Source organism: Lygodium microphyllum, chromosome 1 (genome assembly GCF_053477565.2).
Source record: "Lygodium microphyllum isolate KBCC chromosome 1, Lygodium_microphyllum_v1.1.10, whole genome shotgun sequence".
Taxonomy (NCBI): Eukaryota; Viridiplantae; Streptophyta; class Polypodiopsida; order Schizaeales; family Lygodiaceae; genus Lygodium; species Lygodium microphyllum.
Window position 1 is genome coordinate 99,597,721 of NC_141135.1, and position 22,719 is coordinate 99,620,439.

At 42.7% G+C, this 22,719-nt stretch overlaps 1 protein-coding gene across 1 annotated transcript in view; it reads right to left on the reverse strand.

Annotated features, from left to right (window-relative positions):
* Positions 1-700: 700 nt before the first annotated feature.
* LOC148041451 (ketose-bisphosphate aldolase class-II family protein) overlaps positions 701-22,719 on the reverse strand; it is a 241,123-nt gene continuing 219,104 nt past the window's right edge. The window contains exons 39-42 of the mRNA XM_087679716.1: positions 3,785-3,973; positions 3,514-3,624; positions 3,302-3,382; positions 701-2,993 (exon numbers count right to left, since the gene is read on the reverse strand). Of these exons, the coding sequence (XP_087535842.1) occupies positions 2,808-2,993; positions 3,302-3,382; positions 3,514-3,624; positions 3,785-3,973 (567 nt within the window). The 3' untranslated portion in view covers positions 701-2,807. The remainder of the gene's footprint in view (positions 2,994-3,301; positions 3,383-3,513; positions 3,625-3,784; positions 3,974-22,719) is intronic.

The window sequence follows — 22,719 nt, forward strand, 5'->3', positions numbered from 1 at the left end:
ACAAAAGGGGAGGACACACGAAAAGAGGATTTTATTGTTGCTTTATAGATTTTCATAAAGCATTTGACATGGTGCTCCATGCTTGGTTGATGTAGCGATTACAAGATTTTGGCATTGAGTTAATGATAGGGAGAATACACGCTTCAAAATGGCTTTCAAGTTTAATGGATAGTACCATCAAGGTGAAGCAAGGGTTTTTGCTTTCATCTACTCTATTTGGTGTTTATTTTAAGGTATATCCCACAATTCCAAGTTTTGAACCCCTATGGATTCCATTTGAAAATTGGAATGGTAGTGCAAGGTTTTCTTTTTATTTACACACAGCTTTTGATTGTAATCATCACATATATGGGAGAAGTCTTTTCGTCTTCATGAAGGGAAAATAGCAATGATCTTGCATCTTGCCCTAAGAATTATGAAAAAGAGTTATTTTCTATAGTTGGATAATAGCTTGTTTTGCTACTATTATGCAGTGTGTTAGATAACCACATTTTAGTTGTTAAACTAAACACAACTTTCAATTTGAACTTGAACCAAATCCAGGGAACAAGTACATTCTAAGAGTATAACGAAGATGGGATACAAATCATATGCACACTAAGTAATTGAATTTATTAATTTCTGTTCTTATGCCTTTATTATAAAGCAATTGGGTCTCATTTTGTAGACACTAAATTATTCTTGCCATAATAGCTTGATTTATTGGTTTGGGCTGCCAAGTCAACCCATATTATTAGGTGAGGATAGAATTTTATAATATAATAAAAAGTTAAATATTGACCAACATTTTGAAAAGGAAAAAGGAAGATAGGGTATTTGCAAAAAGATTATCATTCATCGAACCAAATGTTTGCTTAAAAATCCCACTCTATAAACTACAATACTGATGGCTGCCTTCTAAAGGAGATAGGATGATAGCTTTCGACCTAGGAAGATCACACTTTTCCTCTGGTTGGTAGCACACATTAGCTTAGCAGTTTGGTACGATAGATGTCCAGTTGCTTGTTTTAGATGTGGAGAGCTAGAGGAGACTTAAGAGGCATTGCTTGTGGGATTGCCCCAAGGCTTAATAGGTATGAAGGAGAGCCCTAATTTCACTGTAGACTTGCAGATATTAGTATACATGGGAGTCCATAGCTACTTCATTTCCTAGTATATGTGGACCACCAGATGCAGCCACACTATAGATCTTTGGGATATATCCACTGTAGAGACCCTCTCCAAGATGTGAACAAACATTATCCATCCTTTTCATGGGAGATGGGACTTGGAGAGGATACAAGGAAGCTCAAAGACTATTCAGAGAAATGCTTTCCCCAGGACATGGGATTCTGGGACATTTTACCGTCAACCACATATGGTCTGGCAGTACAGACCTCCTAATTGATTATTATTCAGGTCTTATAATAGACTTCCCCCTTTTGTTGTATACTTTTTGGTTTTGAAAGTCTGTTACAGGGCTTTCTGTATACTATATTTTTCTTTGGGATACATTGTCTCAAGAGGATTTATTGACAGAATTTTCCTGTCAAAAATTAAAGAAAAAGAGAGGCCTTAGAATAGTATTTCATGGTACAACACAAACTATGATAGTGATGTCGGGGACAGAAGCTAGGGTCACATACAAAAGCCTTGCTTGCAGTTTTGAGGATGTTCAAGGGAGTCAGACTATCTAAATTCTGGTTAGCCCTTAAAAAGTCAAACAAGGGACATTGGCACAAACGGGAGCTGATAGCCAATATGATGCTCGGTTCATTTGGACCCCTAGATGTATCCATGCTATAGATTTACTGGATATATCCATTAGAGGGAGAGATATGGACAGATATTATCCACTCTCTCTACAAGAGATCAGAGAGGCTGAAAGGTGGCTCAAAGACCATGAGAAGAGATGCTTCTATCAGGATCTGGGATTCTAGCACTTTCTTTCATTTTGAGTCACATATGATGTAGCATTATACACCTGATTGGTTATTCACTCAGGCCTTGTACATGACTTTCCATTTTTGTGATATATTTGCTATATCTTGAAATCTCTTACAGGGCTAATCTTGTACTCTGCCTCAGGATAACATATTCTAAGGCACTTATTGATAGAATTTTCTGTTGTTTGAAACCAAGAAATGTCGAGCTTTATTCTCTGGCGGTGATAACTATATTTGCACATATTGTTTTAGGCAGGTAACTCTTAAGCAATTTGCTATATGAAACAGTAGTTGTGATGTTTGACAAATGCTGCTTTTGTCACACGAGGTTATCATAGCCAATTTTTCACCCTTGATGCAGTGATATTCATCCAAACTTGGCTTCTCTGCTGTTTCCTCGACTACGAGGATAGGCTATGTATGCATGTAAGGTAGTCACTTTTTGCTCCAGGCATGCTGCTGAGCCCCTGTACTTCCATGATTGACCTTGAGTGATATGATCTGGCACATTTTATTTAGGACAGTAGTTGAGATGCTCTCACTATGGTTCTCCCCATTAAACAATAGTTTAGAGATTCGGATGGGAAAAATGAAGAATTCACATGGGCTAAAAAATCTTGGGTATGCCCTATGTCGTATTTGCCTTTCTCTTTCCTGAGTACCAATTTTGTTGTACAAGAAATTTTCTTGGGCTTAGATCCTGTAAGCAACAGCTTTGAATTCCTCATGGCAAGAATGATGAAATTAGATGGAGTCAACTGTTGAAAAGGACAAAATGGAGATGAATAAGGATCAAAAGCAGAGGTAAAAGCCACAAAGGAGACAAAGTCCACGTAAGTGCAGCCACCCTGAGACCAGGCATATTTGGAATTTGACCAGCATTTATGCAGGAGCTTTTCCAATTGAGCCAAACAGCTTCAGTTTGTCTAATACAACTGCTTGCATTGCATCCTCAGCAGAAGTGATGATATCAAGAAGCTCTCCCTTTGATGTCTTCAGAGCACCCACATAAGCAGACCTCACCTCAGTATTCACATTAAACTTGCGAACACCAAACTTGATGCAATCCTGAAAAAAAACCATCGTATTAAATTTTTAAAAATATTCTGGTTTCTACATGCATAAACGGATGCTAGCGCTAACAATGTGTTCATTGAATGAATTTTTCTAAGATCCCCTTACGCTTGTGCTTGTGATGACCTTGATACACTCTCTTTAAGCTAATGGGCAATATTGAAGTGTAGGATGTCAGGCCATCCATGCAGCTAGGAATAGCTGCTAATTAATTACGTGCAGAGCTCTGCTTCCGGATTTGACTATCATACACATCCAAAATCTCAATGCACCTTTGGTAATGTACTAGTAATGTCACTTACTTTCACCAAGTCAGCAGGCAGACCTGAAGCTCCGTGCAAAACAAGGACAGCATTGTGCTGCAATACCACTTGCTGGAGCTCCTGATTATGTGATATGATAATCAATAAGTCAGATCAATTTAAGCACAAATCATAGGATCATACTGATAATCAATAAGTCAGATCAATTTGAGGACAAATTATAGGATCACACTGATGTAATTTTGACCAACCTCAAGAAGTTTCAAATTTAATTTTGGTCCTGTCAATGGATACTTTCCATGAACATTTCCAATGCAAACAGCTAGAGCATCCACACCAGTTTCCTTCAAAAACTCATTTGCCTGCAAAGCACAAAGCGACTTATTTTTGGTTGAACCTTCCAACTGGCAGTTCCATGTTGAATATGAACGCATGACATAAAAGCTTTAATAGAAAAGCTGGTACCTGTATACCAAAAGGCCATGAAGAAAGTTCTAATCTAGCATAAGAGGACACGCATACCTGTGTCACATCTGTAAGCCTTTCCTCATATTCTTCAACTGTTAAGCCATCCTCAGTTCCAGACAATTTTCCCAACTCTGCTTCCACCAATATATTTCTTGCATGAGCAGCCCTTGTGATGCGTTTTGTCAATTCCAAATTCTTCTGGAATGGAAGATGGGAGCCGTCTATCATAATGGAGTCAAAACCCTGCAAAAATACACAAGGAACCTCAATTTCAATTTTCAACCCCAAGCTGTAGCAAAGATTTTAGTGGAAGAAACCTGAAACATCGAATTGTCTAAGGTGCTAAAAGATGGGGCATAAAAAAGAAAGAACGAACAAAGACATTGGGATTACCAAAGGAGAGCCCTTCAAAGATATTGGGATTACCACTGTGCAAGTGAAGGTTTGCTAGAGCTTTGGAGCAAGAGCTCCCCTAGGCTGCCTTCAATGCATCCAAGGTGGACAAAACAGGGGGAACATAATAAGTACATCTAAAATATCTCAACACATACAAACAAGCAATCCAATGTGATATTTTTGGTGCATTGAAATATTGACCAAGCAATGAAACTGAAAATACAAGATTTGGCCTAGTGTGTACTGATCAAAGAAGCCTCCCTTATATAGACTGATAGGTGTGCTCATTGAAGGGCTGCCCATGAGGATCCTTAGAAAGCTTCAGAGTAGGATTAAGAGGCACGGCCATAGGATGTGTCTAATCGGTGCAATATTGGTCCACTAATTGAAGAGCGAATTTCTATGGAGATAAAAAGATCTCATCCCCATGTCTACCTATCTCCATGAGCCCAAAAAATTAGGATAACTAACCGAGGTCAATCATCTCAAAGGTCAAACAAGGCCGTGCCTTTATATTTGTTTTGACATATAAGTTTGGATCATAGGGGTAGAATGGAATCCCTGAGTTCGAAGAAACTCATCCATCCCATGAAATCAGGAATGTGGTACTTGCTTTAGTCCATAAAGAGCCTTTGTAAGCTAAAAACCTTATTTTTATGGTTTGAAAATTGAAAGAGAAAAACCGGTAGGTTGCTCCACATTTTCCTAATAACCATTTAGGAAGGCATTTTTGGCATCCATTTGATAGATTGGCCATCCATTGTGCGCAGCCATTGAAACCAATAAATGAAAAGATATTTCATAGTTGATGCCTCGCTTCAACAAAAACCCTTGGACTACAAAGCAATGAAACCGAGTCTTGTCAGTAAACACATTCTCAGTTGATACAAATGAGGAGCTAAAACCATGAGGAATTGGAAAGGAAGGATAAGAGGTATAAGAGGGAAAAGAGAGAGAGGATAGATAGGTATGAATAGGATCCTTTCTCAACTTTCAGCTGAACAGAGTGACCTAACTGGATAGTCCACTAGGCATTGCCATGCCAACAAATTACAATACCAAGTAGTTAGCACTTAGGAGGGGGCATGCGCATGGGTGGGTGAGCCATGTGAAAGATATCCCAAAAGTGCTCAATTTTGAGGATAAGTCTCCACCACCTAGAAAAGAAAAAGCGAAGGATCTAAAGAAAGTGAAGTGCCTATATTTGAAGATCTCCCCAATGGTGGTGTAGTGTAACAAGTGGAATGGTGAAAGATGATGTGAAAGGTGTGAATGTGGGTGATCATGTAGCAAAAGAAAAGGGCGAGATAGGTGGGATTTGGAATGATGGTGCGAATGCATTAGATTGTTGTTGTGAATTCGATAATTGAAATTGAAGTGATGATGAAGACAAAAATGAAGAACCAACATCAATCTGACTATGAGAAGCAAAACTCAAAGAAGGAAAGTTGAAAGAGGATGTCCAGATAGGTGGGATTTGGAATGATGGTGCAAATGCATTAGATTGATTTTGTGAATTCAATAATTGAAATTGAACTGACGATGAAGACAAAAATGAAGAACCAACATCAATCAGCCTATGAGAAGCAAAACTCAAAGAAGGAAAGTTGAAAGAGGATGTACTTGATTTTGTCTTATATCCACCTCTATGTATGTTAATATACAAGAATTGGTCCTTCTTCCGATAGTCAAGAAACTAGGACTTATTCTCTGGACTGAAAGAATGAATCATACTCAATGTCTCCTTCTCTAATAGGGGGATGCATCCACGATGAAGGCTTCGATGTGCCTGTAACATCTTTAGATTTATGCACAACATCCAAAGGGAAAGAGCTATGTGTGCCTTCAATAGGCAAGCATGAAAATCATTTTGTACTCCGCTCGTGAAATCTGAGATAGCTGATAAGAGCCATGGCAGTTAGTAGTTTCTTTGATAGGGTTGGAATCTCATGGAGTAAGTTGTGCAGCATACTCTTGCTTGGTTCTCAGCATGGGCTGCTTGCAAGATTAAAATAGTAAGGAAGTGTTCGAAGTCATCTTTCCTTTGAGAGTTTCTGTTTTTGATGTTAAGCTTTCTAATCATGGGCCTAAGTGTTTCTAGAGAGTACTAGCTTTGATACCATGTAAAGAAATACTTGAACACAAACATAAACACAAATGTATGACAAAACACAATGTGATAATAGAACTGAAAGGTGAAGAGTAACTTTGAGTCAATGAACACAGAAGATGAATGAACAATGAATACATACAATGCTCAATGCAACAAGCACACTACGTAAAGTGAATACAAAACCCTGAACTCTTGTCTCTGAAGGACTCAGGTAAAGAGATGAGCTGGAGAGTTTGTAAGTTTGTTGTTATCTATATGGATCCTGGAACACAGTAGGCAGTCTTTGGATGTGATTAGCAGCAGCAAATGCAGATGTGCATGGACCAGGATGAACATAGTAATGGCTGCTTCGAATAGTGGGTAGCAACCTGGGAAGAGTCGAGAGGATGAAGGTGACAACAGCTGGCTGCAGAATGGAGGAGTAGGCAATTGCAGTAGACTGAAAATGCAGTTGCAGATTTGATGGCAACAGCAAACAGAAAGATCTGGAGGCTCTCTGACTGATGGTGATGGCTCGAAACAAGTGTGGACAGGCTGGAAAACTGCTGCATGCAGCAGATGCAATGTCAAGAGCCTGAAGACTAATTGCCACGAACTGATGGAAGGCCGGTCACCACCTTGAACTGAGATATCTGCCACAAAGGGGTGTAGACAATGGTGAAGTAGGCACCAGCTAAAGGAGAACCTGCAATGAATGACAGGTGGGCAGAGTGTGGACCCTCCCAAATCAGGGTTTAGCTTATGGGAGATAGACACTCTCTAGGAATGTTTGGTAATAATCCTGTTTTGGTGCTGAAATAAAGATCATATATACACATGTATACATTGCACACAAATGAGGTGAAGAAAGATGAGAGATAGGAGAAAGAAAAATAAATGGAGAGAAATGAGAGGAAGAGAGAGGACACACATTTAGGAGACCACACAAATAGATACACACGTATTAAACACATATATACACGTACACCACACACATGCACGCACATAGAGCATAGGATAAAATAAGAAAAGGCAAAAAGAAAAAAATATGTACATATACGCTTGTATGGATGCAAGGTGTAATCATGCCATTAACCTATGGGTCAAATCTACAATGCGAAGCTAGCATTTGAACAATGTGCTTGCCCCTTATCATCCAACCCCAGTTGCTTGTGAGGTCCCCACAACAGCCCCTCCCCCCCGGAGAGTACAATCACACCCCTCCACCTCCATAATCCACCCGATCCCCACCTCCACTCTTTGACTTGCCCACACCACCCCCATCCCTGCTCACCACCCTTGCCAAAGAATGACTAAGAGACTAGAGAGACAGTAGGGTTTGCAGGGAGAAACACAGAGTGCATAGTTGTCAGGTACGAAACGATAAAATATGTTACTAAATGGCACCTTATGATTTTATAAGGTACGGTACGATATTAGTACGAAAAAAAAAAAGATGATTTTTTAAATAACAAAATCCATAAATCATTAAATGATAGAATACATGTTTAAAGTGGAAATAGCCATTTCATTACAAAATAAGATGAATGCATGAGAGTGACCATTGCGGTCACATGGGCTGCGCAAAACATGCGATAAAACTACAGATAGTGTATCATAGTGGCATCATGCATGTGGATACAATGATAGTGGATATCTAATACAAAAAAGAGAGAGACCTATGAATCTTTGATGAGGCATCACTATCATCATCATCATCAAAATCATTTGAGTGCTCATCAAGAAAGTGTTGGGTATCTCACACGCCTTACTTACGCCTACGCTCATATGGGAGTGTGCGGGTGATCACTAGGACACTGGGGCACTTTTTACTCTCGGTAGGAGAGGTTTTTTCCCCCAAATTATGTGTACTATTTTGTATGTGCTTGTGGTGCACACTTACGGGCACTTACTGTGTTCGGGTGTGAACAGCCCCTTATAACTCTAAGGTATAAGGGTTATCATTTGTACTTTCAGCTTAACACTCTATTCAGTACTATTGCATTGGGTGTCGTGCTCAACTCTGTCTCTCACTCTCACACTGTCTACTGCACTTCAGCTGCACCTCGATCCTCTCCCATCTGACATTTGGTATCAGAGCTCGGCTCAGAGCAGTCTTCAGTCTGCAGTCTGCAGCCCCCGCCAGTTCTGCCTCAGCCGCCTGTTCCTGCTCAGTCCGTCAGCGCGCAGCACCAGACGACTCCTCTGCCCAGCGTGCAGCTCCAACAATCAGCGCGCCACCTGTACCTGCGTGCTGCCACCTCTGCCCAGCGAGTCCTCTGCCCTGTGTCTGCCCAGAGTGCCCCTGCGCCCAGTCCTGCCTGCGCAGCCTCCCTGCGCTGAGCTAGTCTGTGCCGTCAGCTCCAGCTGCCAGCGCGACACCTGTCTCCACCACCTAGTCCTGGGTACCGCCTCCTCTGCCCAGCGCGCGCCCAGTCCTGCCTGCGCGTGTCACTGGACCTGCACGCCTGTACCTGTGCGTCAGTCCGACTGTACCCAGAAGTCATTATCTCGGGAATCGTGCCCGTCGTCAACACGCAGAGGTAACATTCTGCACTTTTCTTTTACACAGGAGTTCGTGCAACAGGTTCAGGTTCAGCATTGGGAAACGTGCTGAACAGCAGGTTCAGTTTTCAGCATTGGGAAACGTGCTGTGTCTGTCTGTGACACATTGAATGCACATTTTGGGGCTTTTGTAACAGACATTTGTGACAGAAATTTTGGGCAGAAAATTTTGGGGCTTTTGATGTTTTAGTGCTGCTGAGCACTAATTGCACCTTGGGAAGCGTGCATCAGTGACAGTTTTTTTGACAGAGTACCCTTTGCACATTAATTGCAGACTTGTGTTTGCTGCAATTTCTGGAAATTTGCAGATTTCCAGCCCGTACTGCATTGACATTGCTCTATTACCTTTTGGGAAATAATGGCAAATCAGGGAGGAGATGTATTCACCTATGTGTCCAAGGAAGACCGATTGGATGGGAACAATTATTCCCTTTGGTCTTTCATGATGAAGAATGTATTAGTGGCCAAAAATTTGTGGGATTATGTCAGTGGAGAGGAAGCACGACCGGGAGTTGTGGCTCCCGCTACTCCTCCTCCAGGAGGACGTGCAAGAGGGCAACCTCAGCCCCCTCCACCTCAGCCCGCTCAGCCACTTCCCCCAAGAACTGCAGCTCAGAAAGCTTGGGATACACGGGATGCACAGGCTATGTCGCTGATTGCATTGGCAGTTCAGCGTTCTATCATTCCTCATATTCGTTCAGCAGCTTCTTCACAAGAAGCTTGGTTGATATTGGAGCAGATGTTTGCAGGAAAGAATGAGACTCGCATCTCTTTCTTGAAGAAAGAGCTAGAGACTCTAAAGATGAATGAGGGTGATTCTATGCAGGATCATCTCAACAAAATTCAGGACTTGCGGGAGCAACTCATGAATGTGGATGAGTACTACTCAGATGCGCAGCTGATTTCTACGACATTGAATTCACTGCCTCCCTCTTACTTGGCTTTTCATACTGCCTTGAACCTCACTATGAGGATTTCGAAAGAGCCCATCACTTTCATTCAGCTTGTCAGTTTGCTTCTAGAGCAGGAACAAACTAGACGGAACAGTGGTGTGGATGGTATAGCCTCTGAGCAGGCTTTTATGTCAAGGCAGAAGGGTAAAAACAGCCAAGGGAAAAATGCTTCGCAGAGTTCTGGTAGTAGTAACACTTCACAGACAAGTCAGAAACAGGGGGGCACGCAAGCCAAGAAGGGAAAATGCCATTACTGCAAGAAGCCTGGCCACTACATCACTGAGTGCAGGAAGCGCATCGCCAAAGAGAAGAAGGAGTCAGGGATGTCTGTTTCTGCAGCTCCTTCCACTGCTAGTGAGTCCGCGTCCTTTGTTGCAGACAGGGACTATTGTTTTTACACTTGCAGTTATGATGTCTCTTGGGCTGATAGAGCATTTAGCTCTACAGAAGATGCTGACACTTGGTTCTTTGACAGTGGTGCTTCACGGCATATCACATCTCGTAGAGATTTGTTTGCTTCTCTTGGTGCACCTCCCGTTGGGAAGTCTGTTCAGTGTGCTAATAATGCATCATACCCTGTTCGTGGTATTGGGGAAATTCAGCTTACAGCCATTGATGGCTCTATTCTCCGCCTACAGGATGCTTTGTATGTGCCTGGCATTAAGAAGAATCTGCTTTTCATTTCTTCTATGGCACGTTGTGGTTTGCAGGTCACCTTTGATGATGACCGTTGCATGGTCCGTGACAAGGAACACATGACATTGGTCTTGACAGGTTCTCTGTGTCATGGGTTATATGAGTTGGATGCTCTTTCAGTAGATCAGTCTGCATATTTGACATCCACTCTTACTCCTGCTATGTTAGAGGCAGAGTTATGGCATGCTCGTTTGGGGCATGTAAACTATGGCAGCTTGATGCTATTACAGCGTACTAAGATGTTGGATGGATTACCTCTCTTGGAGAGACCTCCTGAGCATTTATGCGAGGGTTGCATTTTGGGGAAAATGCATCGTTTCTCTTTTCCCCGTGATGTTGCTTTTAGAGCAACAGCCAGATTGCAGCTTGTGCATTCGGATGTTTGTGGGCCCATGCAGACACAGTCATTGGGTGGTTGTTACTATTTTGTAACATTTATTGATGACTTTACACGTTTTTGCTGGGTCTACTACTTGAAAAAGAAGTCAGAAGTGTATGATGCATTTTTGGCTTTCAGTGCACTTGTGGAAACTCAGTCTGGTTGCAAGATTAAGACTCTCGGTTCGGACCGAGGGGGGGAATACATGTCCTCTATGCTGAATTCTTATTTGCAGCAGAAGGGCATTATCCATCAGTACACTACTGCATATACTCCACAGCAGAATGGGGTAGCAGAGAGGAAAAATCGGTCACTCATGGAGATGGCCAGATGTATGCTGAAGGCAAAGAGTTTGCCTCATAGTTTTTGGATGGAAGCCGTCATGTGCGCTTGCCACATTTTGAACAGATGCCCTACCAAGGCCTTGAAAACCGTCACACCTTTTGAGGCTTGGCACAGCCGCAAACCTTCTGTTGGCCACTTCCGTACTTTTGGGTGTCTTGCATATGCCCATATTCCACAGGTACTTCGAAAGAAGTTGGACAACAAGGCTGTAAAATGCATCTTTATGGGATATAGCAGCGAAAGCAAAGGCTACAGACTCTATGATCCCGTGACCAAGAAGGTTTTTGTCAGCAGGGATGTTGTATTTGATGAAAAATCAGAATTATCCTTGGCTGGTTTTGATACATATCAGGCTGCCCGTGATGTCTTTGAAGGGCTGCTGCCCATCACATTTGGTGATTCAGCTGGTACTTCAGCAAATGAACCTAATGTTCAGCCAGCTGCTCCTATGGAACATGCAGTAAATCTGCACATTGCTGAAACTGAAATTCAGCAGGAACTTGTACACAGTCAGGAAGCAAGACAGGTGCCTAGATGGTACACGCAGACTATGAGAGATAGTCATTTGGAAACACCCTTGGCTGGTCGTACTCGAAGGCAAACTCGACTGCATGATTCAGCACATTCCATGGAGTTTGTTATGGCAGCATGTACTCATGATAATGAGGAGCCTGAATGTTTTGAGGATGCACGACATAGTGTGCATTGGATGGCAGCCATGCAAGCTGAATTGGATTCTATTCATAAGAATCATACTTGGGATTTGGTGTCTTTGCCAGTTGGCAAGCGTGCCATTGGTACGAAATGGGTCTACAAATTGAAAAGGAATGCAGATGGATCCATAGATAAGTACAAGGCACGGCTGGTAGCTAAAGGCTACGCACAGAAAAAGGGCATTGACTATGAGGAGACCTTTGCTCCTACCTCCCGTATGACGACCATTCGGTCTATGATTGCCTTGGCTGCACATTTTGGTTGGAAAGTGCATCAGCTGGATATAAAGACTGCATTCTTACATGGGGAACTTCAGGAAGAAGTGTATGTACAGCAGCCCATTGGTTTTGCAGTTGAAGGCTCAGAAAATTTAGTATGCAAGCTGAAAAAAGCTCTATATGGTTTGAAACAAGCTCCACGAGCTTGGTACGCAAAGATAGATGCTTTCTTGCTTAGTCAGGGGTTTGTAAACAGCCCATCTGAGTCTACCCTTTATGTACATAAAGAGGGGGGATCCATGCTGATTTTGTGTCTATATGTAGATGACCTTTTGCTCACTGGAACACATGCTGATCAGATTTCAGCATTCAAAAATAATTTACAGCAAACTTTTGACATGTCTGACTTGGGTATTTTGCACTATTACTTGGGCATCCAGTTTGTACATGATGCTAGAGGCATTGGATTATGTCAGTCACGGTACATTGGGCAACTTCTTGAGAAGTTTGGCTTACAGGATTGCAAGCCAGTTTGTACACCCATGGAACCTGGGCTCAAACTGTCATTACATGATGACAGTGATTTGTTTGATATCCATACTTATGCTCCAGCAGTGGGATGTCTCATCTATCTATGCCACACTCGGCCAGACATACACTTTGCCGTTTCAGTTTTGAGCAGGTACATGCATCAGCCTCGTATGTCGCATTGGCAAGCTGTGAAGCGTGTGTTTCGTTACTTGCAGGGTACTAGAGCTCTTGGATTGCTTTATGCCAAGGGGGGACCACTGCAGTTACATGCTTACAGTGACTCTGATTGGGCTGGTGATTTTGATACTCGTCACTCCACTAGTGGCAATTGTTTCTTTCTTGGCTCGTCATGCATTTCTTGGCTTAGCAAGAAACAATCCACTGTTGCCACGTCGTCATGTGAAGCTGAGTACAAGGCAGCCTTCACTACTGCAGTTGAGTGCGTATGGCTTAGACGTTTACTTGCTGATTTGGATGTATCTGTTACGGAGCCTACTCCTTTATATACTGACAGTCAGAGTGCCATTGCAGTGGCACGGAACCCTGTGTTTCATGCTCGCACGAAACACATAGAGATTCACTACCACTTTGTCAGAGAGAGGCTACATGCAGGTGATATCAGCCTTGTCTACTGTCCTACCACTAGCAATGTGGCAGACATCTTCACCAAAGCTCTTCCACGAGACAAATTTGAAGCATTTCGCGATGCTTTGAATTTGACGCCCTTTGGTGGCGGATGATCCTTGTACACTTGATCACTCTTCACTCCAGGGGGGTTTGTTGGGTATCTCACACGCCTTACTTACGCCTACGCTCATATGGGAGTGTGCGGGTGATCACTAGGACACTGGGGCACTTTTTACTCTCGGTAGGAGAGGTTTTTTCCCCCAGATTATGTGTACTATTTTGTATGTGCTTGTGGTGCACACTTACGGGCACTTACTGTGTTCGGGTGTGAACAGCCCCTTATAACTCTAAGGTATAAGGGTTATCATTTGTACTTTCAGCTTAACACTCTATTCAGTACTATTGCATTGGGTGTCGTGCTCAACTCTGTCTCTCACTCTCACACTGTCTACTGCACTTCAGCTGCACCTCGATCCTCTCCCATCTGACAGAAAGTCTAAAGATGACTCCTCGGCATTGGATGATGAGACACACTCATTCTCACTAATGAGGTACCATCATCATCAAATGATGGCTCTCTAGGTGGCGGTTGTGTAGGCAAGGGGGGGATATTATCATGAGGCATAGGATGTGAGCTACTAGAGCTCCACCTTATATATGTCTGCAAGCCACTTGAACCACCCCTCCTTGTTGGAGGGCATCGAATGACCATGCCTCTACTACCACCTACTTGAACTCCTTGTCCATGAGCACGCTGATTGCGAGTGTCATGAGTATCTGCTACTATAAGCTTTCTATAGAGCTCTGTAAAAATCATCTCCTCCTCGTTCACCTCTTGATCTACACTCAAAAGAGTGTTGCTTGTCAACTTGAATGTATCAACATTCACCTACACAATGCAGTGATGCACGTAAGATTGTAAATGCTAAAGTCTAAATTGTAAAGTATAAACTTCAAAGTTCAAAGTTTAAAACAACAAATTTAAAATTTTATGGTTAAGTGTTTAAAATTTACCTGCTTTGAACTACCTAGGCTCATCATAGCTCTCATCATGCATAAGTTAGAACTTAGTGCGGCAATAGACTAGCCGCTCTAACTACCGTGTGCTAAGCCGATTACGAATCTTTGTGTGAACGACAGAATAGGCACTCCAGTTTCTCTCACATGTACTTGAAGAGAAATCCTGGGGAAGGACCCTCATGGCTATGGGCTAAAGGGTCTCCAATGTGTATCCAAAGTTTTGCCACCAAAATAAAGGCTTCACAAGCGACTCTCTCCTCCAACAAGTGGGAGAAGGAAAAGCCACATGCCCTCTCTGATCTGTATAGCATCCTAGCTCCTCCAACACTGCATTGTGGTCATCCACAAGGACCACACGAGTCAAATAAGCAAGCTAGTCCAAACGGAACTCTCTATCATCCATGACCGCCAGTCACTTGTAGGTCGGATATACCAATGCAACAAAATCATGGATGGGCTTATGCATCCATGCCCATCTCCTCTTTGCTATCTCTAAAACATGTGCATGTTGTATCTCTGTGATCACTGTATAAGCACGTGCCTCTACCAATGGTGGACCCCTCACAATCACTCATACGTAACACCCTATAAAAGAGAGTCACGACAATGACAATAACACAAACTTTTTACCAAAACTGCTCATTAAGACACAAGCACTGCATGGCTTTAGCCTCCTTTGTCTCATACTCATTCCACTCATTTCATATAGTGGATATCAGTGTCTGGACCGCACCTCATAAAGGTGCTCCAGCAATACCCACATGTAAGCAAAACGAGTTTAAGAAGACTTCTTCAACTCCAGTATGCTATGCTCACCATATATCACAAGCACCTTTACCTTTACTGTGAAGAATGTGACAATTGATGTAGCTTTGCGGACCACCCTCTTTGCCCACTTGAGCTTTCCAATGTCCTCTATGAGCAAGTCCAAATAATGACTTACACATGGAGTCCACACAATCATGGGAAACTCGGCCTTAAGCAAATGGTCCATGCGCCGGCAATTTGATGCATTGTCGGTAACAACTTGCACCACATTCGGGGGGTCCACCTATAACCACAAATTACAAATTACAAGTATACTAACAATACTTGGATTTAGAGAGAGAAAGAGAGAGTTGAGCCTTTCAAGTTTCAACTTTTAAGATTCAAGAATGAAGAGAGACGGGGGTTGGGGGACTTGGGGCCCTGGGGGAAAGAGAGAATCGAGATAGATATTAGAGAGAAATTAGAATAGAGAGATAGATAGTTATGCATAAATCAATGATCATAATGAAAGAAAGTGAAACAAATTTAAAAGGCAATGTATACCTCAATGATAGCTTGTCGAATGTGGCGGTAGATGAATGCGCTTGTCGTTTTCCTCCCCCTCTTGCTAGCATCTACGGCCTGCAAAAAGTAAGTGCCGAATGGACATGAGACGAGTATGTTCATGATGCCCTGTTTCTTACGATCACTCCATCCGTCGGTGAGAATGGAGCAACCATATTTTATCCATGCGGCCCAAATAGGATCAAGGGCTCTAGCAATCCTCTTCTTTTCATTAATCTTTTTCGTCCTCATGTCGTTGTATGTGACACTTGTCCCCATCCTTCACATGGACCTACATTGGCAATGGCTTTTACCATCTTCTTCCATTGCTCTTGCTTCACGACATTGAATACAAGATTACACTCAATCACCGTGCGTGCAATTTCAATGTCTGCAAGCCGTTGCCTTTCTCTAAGAAAGGCAACCGATCCATATACATGACCGGGAGCTTGAGAGAGAGAGAGCATTGTCTCTCTCCGGCATTGCATGAGCCTCCACTCTTTGTCTTTTAACGAAGCCAGATGTAGATGTGGAGCCCCCACCACCAATGGTAGAGGCCTCTCCCGCGTTGGTTGAAGATACGCCCACATTTGATGGTTCCTCGTTAGTAGGCATAGGAGTTGGTGCCGATAACCCACATTCTCCTCCTCTTGTGGATCCCTCTCTCATCTTGACGAGAATCTCCTCTGCAATGTTTTGAGGAATCTCCTTGCATGGAACAACTTGGCCTCTCGTCTTGGAAAGATGTTAGAGAAGCCGAGTTGCACCACTTGTATAGTGCTTCCCACAATACTTGCATGTCCAATGGTGGGAGTTGGACTTCTTTGTGTCCCTCTTCACATGGATCGCATGCAAATTGAAGACCTCGTGCTTCTCATGAGTCATGGTGCTGATGACAGATACAGGCCCGAGAGAGAGAGAGAGAGAGAGAGAGAGAGACGCTTGACGCTTGACTCTCGACTCTTGAAACTTGAGTCTTGAAAGTTGAAAGAGAGAGAGACTCGAGAGGCTTGAGGATTGGGGTAAAGTTGAAAGAACAAGACTCAAGAGTGAGAGAGAGAGGATGGGAGAGTACTGACGCCTAAAGATTGACACCAGGAAGGAGAGTACTGACGCCAAGCTAGGCGACATAAGGCCTCCAGATAGCCAAACACAGATGGTGACATTGCTTGGAGATGGAGGATGCTGATGCCAAGCTTATGAAAGATGACGCTAGGTGGAGAAGACCCAAACGCAAGTAGACTGATGCACTAGGTAGGAGAGAGAAGTCGCCAATTGTTAGATGATGATGTGAGCAAGGTGGAGCCTTCAAATGTAGCCTAAAAGGTGATGAGAATAGGACGCTTGAAGGAGAAGAGGAAGGGTGGCCATGAACTATCATGTCCTCCAATAGGGGTATGGGCAGCAGTGGTGTGGAGAGGAAAGAGTATTGGAGTGACAGAAGAAGAGGGGTCAGGAATGACTGAAGTGGGTGGTGGTTGTGAAGAATACACTGTGTGGTCCAGAAGGGAGACGTGGCACAATGCATGTTGGGGGGTAGATGTATATGCTCCGGTGGCATGGGGAGCAAAGGTCCATGTGGACAAGCATCTGTGGGAGGTTCGGCGATCCCGGAAGAGGAGTACCCAGTGGTTTGTCCAACTACTTGTGGAGAAGTCAGAGAAAGAGAAGGGCATCTTTGTCTCCTGGTGACGCTTTGGAAGGGGGGAGATCAGTAGATGATGCCGAATCCACAACTTGTCTTTGCCTTCTTCGATGCAGAGGATCTTCATGGCTCACAGAACACCTCTGGCTTTGATGCCATATAAAAAAAGGACCAAGAGACCAGAGAGACAGAAGGATTTGCGGGGGGAAACACAATGTGTGTACGGAAAATATTGAGACAAAAGAGAAACTTAGAAACACAAGAAGAACACGCTAATGATGCATTGAATTATCCTATGAGAAGAAATGCTCATACAATAGAGCTAAAGCTCAAAAGATGACTGCATTGTTTTATCTGAATCAAGCGGTAGCATCTGTGGGAATATGCACAGTCAAGGGAGCGAAACATTGTCCTTTGGATAGTGGGCTATTGAAACAACTTGCAGATGAAGGACAATTGTCGATGGAGCGAAGCGCAGTCCTCTGATGCCGTCGGAGATGAGGAAGATGATCACCACCTGTCAAGGGAGCAAAGCGCAGTCCCAAGATGCTAAGAAGATGGCCTCGACAGCAAACCCAAATCCTAGAGTATGTTAGAGTTGTCAAATGAAGGGAGAGCAGCCCAAATGCTAAGGCCAGGTGCTGGATGATGATGCTAGATACAGAGGATGTCCCCAGGCTGCAAAACATAAATACCTTGGGCTCAAGATGTTGATGTCAAGTGCCTAAACACTAAGGCCAAGAAGGAGAGTGCTGACGTCAAGGTGGGAATGATGACACCATGCAGGAAGAAGGTCTCCAGATAACCAAACAGAGATGGTGACATTGCTTGGAGATGGAGGATGCTGACTATTACGAGGACATATATTTTCAAAACCTCACTTAACATGTCGATTAATTTTTAATCACATGGTTAAGTAAATGTTGCATATGTGAAGCGTAACTGGGATTAGAGTAAATTTACGAGCTCGAGACTCGAGGAAATCACGAGATGTCAAAGGCAAAAGTTGCTATAAGTTATGCCGCATAGATACTTGGAGGTATCTGGTGCCAATAGTTGGCTTAGGTCATTCATTTGGTCATGAGTGTCAGTTGGTGACACTAGAGAAGTGACGTTTGATGATACCTAATGCCAATCTGATGGTCAAAGATGGCGCAAAGACACTTGGGAATGGAAGTTGCCAAGCCAATTTAATTATTGGCCAGTTGGATTAATTTTTAGGGCACCGAAATAATTATTAGATTAATTTTCGGTATTTAAAGACTGAAAATTAATATCTAATTATGGATAATGCTAGAAAAACCATTTGGAAACGCTGCTACTTGTCAAAAATCCCCATGCAAGACTGAAAAACGTCTTTAGAGACTCGAGAGAGGCATTTTTAGAGTATTCAGTCTGCAAGAGAGAGAGGAGATGTTGGTGGTCTGATTTGCAGCCATTGGAGGATCTTCTCAGGCAGCCAAGGGCAGGAGAAGACCAATCAACAGCAGGTGACAACATCTACAAGCTGTTGAGATAGGGCAGCACCAGTAAATGACTGATTTTCTTCAGTTCTTTGCATCTACAAGCTGTTGAGATAGGGTAGCAGTAATAAATGACAGATTTTCTTCAATTCTTTGCGAAAAAAGTCTAAATTTTCTCTCTTCTGAGCATTCTCTCTCATCTCCTAACATTTCTACATCCTTGCTCCAAAGATTGTAGCATTGAGATCACTAAAGGCTGAGAAATTTCAGATTTCTTTGCTGTAAACCCTAATCTAGAACAGAAATTAGGATTTAGCAGCAACCTTGTGAAGCATACTAAAAATTGGAAGCTCCAAGACTTGGACAGGGTTGAAGCTGTTTTTAGCCTATTCAAGTGGAGGGACCAGCAAATAATTGAATTTGGGGCATTTTCCATCTCCATCAAAGCGGGTGAAGGCCAATTGATTGCCCAAATCAAGGGACAAATCAGATTAAAGACTTGCTGGTCATTTTGAAGAGCAAGGGAAGTTGGAATATCGAAAGGAATTGAAAGAATCCCATTGTACATCAACTTCTTCTTCAATTAAGATAAACAAATACCGAAAGATGCGCCAAGTTTGGGGCCAATAGGATGTCCAATGTCCAATATCATATGGTAAAGTGTGCATTTCAGTTTTGTGAATTTGTTAATTGCTGTAAACAATTCTTAATCAGGTTATTTACCACCCTATTCGTGGAGGAAGACTAGTTACATGGTTCCATTGCTGTGATACTACTCAATCCCTTGATTTGGTGGGCTTGAGGCACCTAATTGCAAGCCAAAGATTTGTGCTAGTGCTTATTTTTAATTTCAGCTAAGAAATTAAAGGAATCGATTAGGCACGGAGATCGAGGCAAATAGTCATTACGCGCAGTGAGAGAGACAAAGAGAGTGTGAGAGAGCATAGAGTGAACACGTTTTTTTGGTACAATGACAAGAGTGTACCACTTTAGGTTTTAGATAGATATATGTATGAAAGTACAATGTGCTAAGGGTGTATTCACACCCGTGCACATATAAAAGGCACGATGGCCCTTTATTCCCAACAACCTCCCACCTAAAGGCAATGTGCCTTAAGAGGAGAAAAGAATCAGCTAAGTCTAAGTATGTATAAAGCTATCATTTGTATACACTGTGACAAGCTCAATGTTTTGCTGTCAAGTACATCTCTAATGAAGTAATACTTCACCTGTATGTGCTTTGTCTTTGCATGAAAGACAGGATTCCGTGCTAGCATGATAGCACTCTGACTATCACAATGGAGAACAGGTAACTCTGTCATGCCAAGCTCTTCCACCAAACGTGAAAGCCATAAAACCTCCTTGCATGCCTCAGTGGTAGCTACATACTCTGCCTCTGTAGTAGACAATGCAACACACTTTTGTAGCCTAGAGATCCAAGAGACCGCTCCTCCTGTAAAAGTAAACACATACCCAGAAGTGGACTTCCTGCAGTCCGCATGACCAACATAGTCTGCATCCGTAAAACCAACAACAGATGCCTTCTGCTTTCCAAAGTAGATGCATAACTCATTTGTGCCTTTGAGATATCTCATAATATCTTTTACTGCATCCCAATGCTTCTTGCCACGGGTTGCCATGTATTTGCTAACCACTCCCACTGCAAAAGCAATGTTAGGACGTGTAGCAACCATAGCATACATCAAACTGCCAACAGCTGAAGCATATGGTATCTTGGCCATTTCAGCCTTCTCATCATCAGATGTAGGGCTGCCCTCTGCACTGAGTTTCACATATGGAGACAATGGAATCCCAATTGTTTTCCTCCCCTCCATATTGAAATGCTGCAAAACTTTGGAGATATACTCCTGCTGAGATAGATAGAGTAAACCTTTAGATCTATCTCTGAGTATTCGCATGCCAAGAATGTGATTTGCATCACCCAGATCCTTCATGTTAAAGCTGCCATGAAGACTTTGCTTCAATGAATCCAAGGCATGAGTATCCCTGCCAACAATCAGCATGTCATCAACATACAAAACCAAGATAATCAGGCTGCCATCTGTTGCCTTCTTGGTGTACAAGCAGTGATCCACTTGACTTCTATGAAAGCCTTAAGACTGCATGAATGTATCAAACTTATGATACCATTCTCTTGGTGCTTGTTTCAGCCCATTTAAACTCCTTTTGAGTTTACATACCATTTTTTCTTTCCCTTGTTCAATAAACCCTTCAGGCTGCTGCATATATATGTCTTCATGCAGATCACCATGTAAAAACACAATCTTTACATCCATCTGTATGAGCTCCATATCCTCAACTGCAACCAAGCCCAAAATGGTTCTTAATGTAGTCATCTTGACTATAGGAGAGAAAATTTCATCAAAGTCAATTCCATGCTCTTGCTTGTATCCTTTTGCAACCAATCTTGCTTTGTACTTTGGTGAGGAACCAGAAGTGATCTTCATTTTGTAAACCCATTTGCATGGAAGGGTTTTCTGCCCTTTAGGCAATTGCACCAAGTTCCAAGTGCCATTTTTTTCAAGAGATTCCATCTCTGACAACACGGTTTTATACCACATTTCTTGCTATCATGTCTGTTCATTGCTTCCTTGAAGCAAGACGGTTCACCACAGTCTGTCAGCATGACATACTCAGCCACATTAATTGGACCAGGAACAAATCTGTCAGGTTATCTGGTAGCCCTAGACGACCTCCTAACCCAATGGTCATTGTTTGCTGGCTGTTCTTGCAAATTTCCATTTTCAGCGTGCTGTCCTGGCATTTCAGCCTGCAAATCAGCCTTAATAGCTTGCTGTTCTGGCTGTTCCTGCACATGTAATGGCTCATTTTCATGGGCAATAGTTGGCTGATCATTTCCAGCATCATTTCTTGCATTTATAGATTCATTTACAGCAGGTACTTGATGCTGTACAGCGGGTACATTTTGCTGTCCAAAAGGTATTTCTTCCTGGAATACAACGCTACGGACCTCCTCAGTCTTTTCGGGTTGTTTGTGCATGCGATCTTCCCGGAAGATAACGTCATTGTTGCGTACTATTTTCCTTTTCTCAGGATCCCACAATTTATACCCCATTTTACCCTCATCACCATATCCTAGGAAAATGCATTTACAGGACTTTGGCTCAAGTTTGCTGCATTTTTCTTTACGGATGTGCACAAAAGCCTCGAAGCCAAACACTTTCAGATGAGCATATGAAGGTGGCTTGCCCGACCACGCTTCTTGGGGAACTCCCCTCCCCAAACACCTGTTTAGTGGCCAATTAATCAAGTGAACGGCTGTCATAACAGCCTCTGTCCAAAACCATGGGGTAATGCAGTATGAGACAGCATCATACGGACCTTATCCTGTATGGTCCGATTCATACGCTCTACAACTCCATTTTGGGGTGGATTACGAGGGACAGTGAACTCCCTCTTTATCCCTTTGCTGTCACAAAATGCCTGAAAGGCTTTGGACACATATTCCCCACCATTGTCAGAGCGAAGACACTTAAGTGTCTTATCTGTCTGATTTTCAGCCAATGCCAAGAATTTTTTAAACTTGTCAAGCACTTCATCCTTGCTATGAATAGGGTAAAACCATACTTTCCGTGTAGCATCATCAACAAAGGTGACAAAATATTTCTTTCCCCCTAAAGATAATCTTGGCATTTGACATGCATCCGAATGTACTAACTCTAGAGGAGAAGATTTTAAAGAAAGAGACTTCTTGTGAGAAGTCTGTGCATGTTTGCCATAAATACAATGATCACAGTGCTCAAAATCAGCATAACGAAGACAAGGCAAGTAACCCAAACGAGAAAGCACTTTCATTCCTTTTTGACTCATGTGTCCCAACCGGCCATGCTACAAAGAAACACTTGGCTGCTCGGTCACGGCAACAACATGGTCATACACACTAGATACATGAAGTGGATACAACGTATTACTCTTGCAACCTCTGGCAATAACCCTAGATCCCTTACAGATCTTCCATTTTCCATTACCAAAGGTGATATGAAAACCATCAT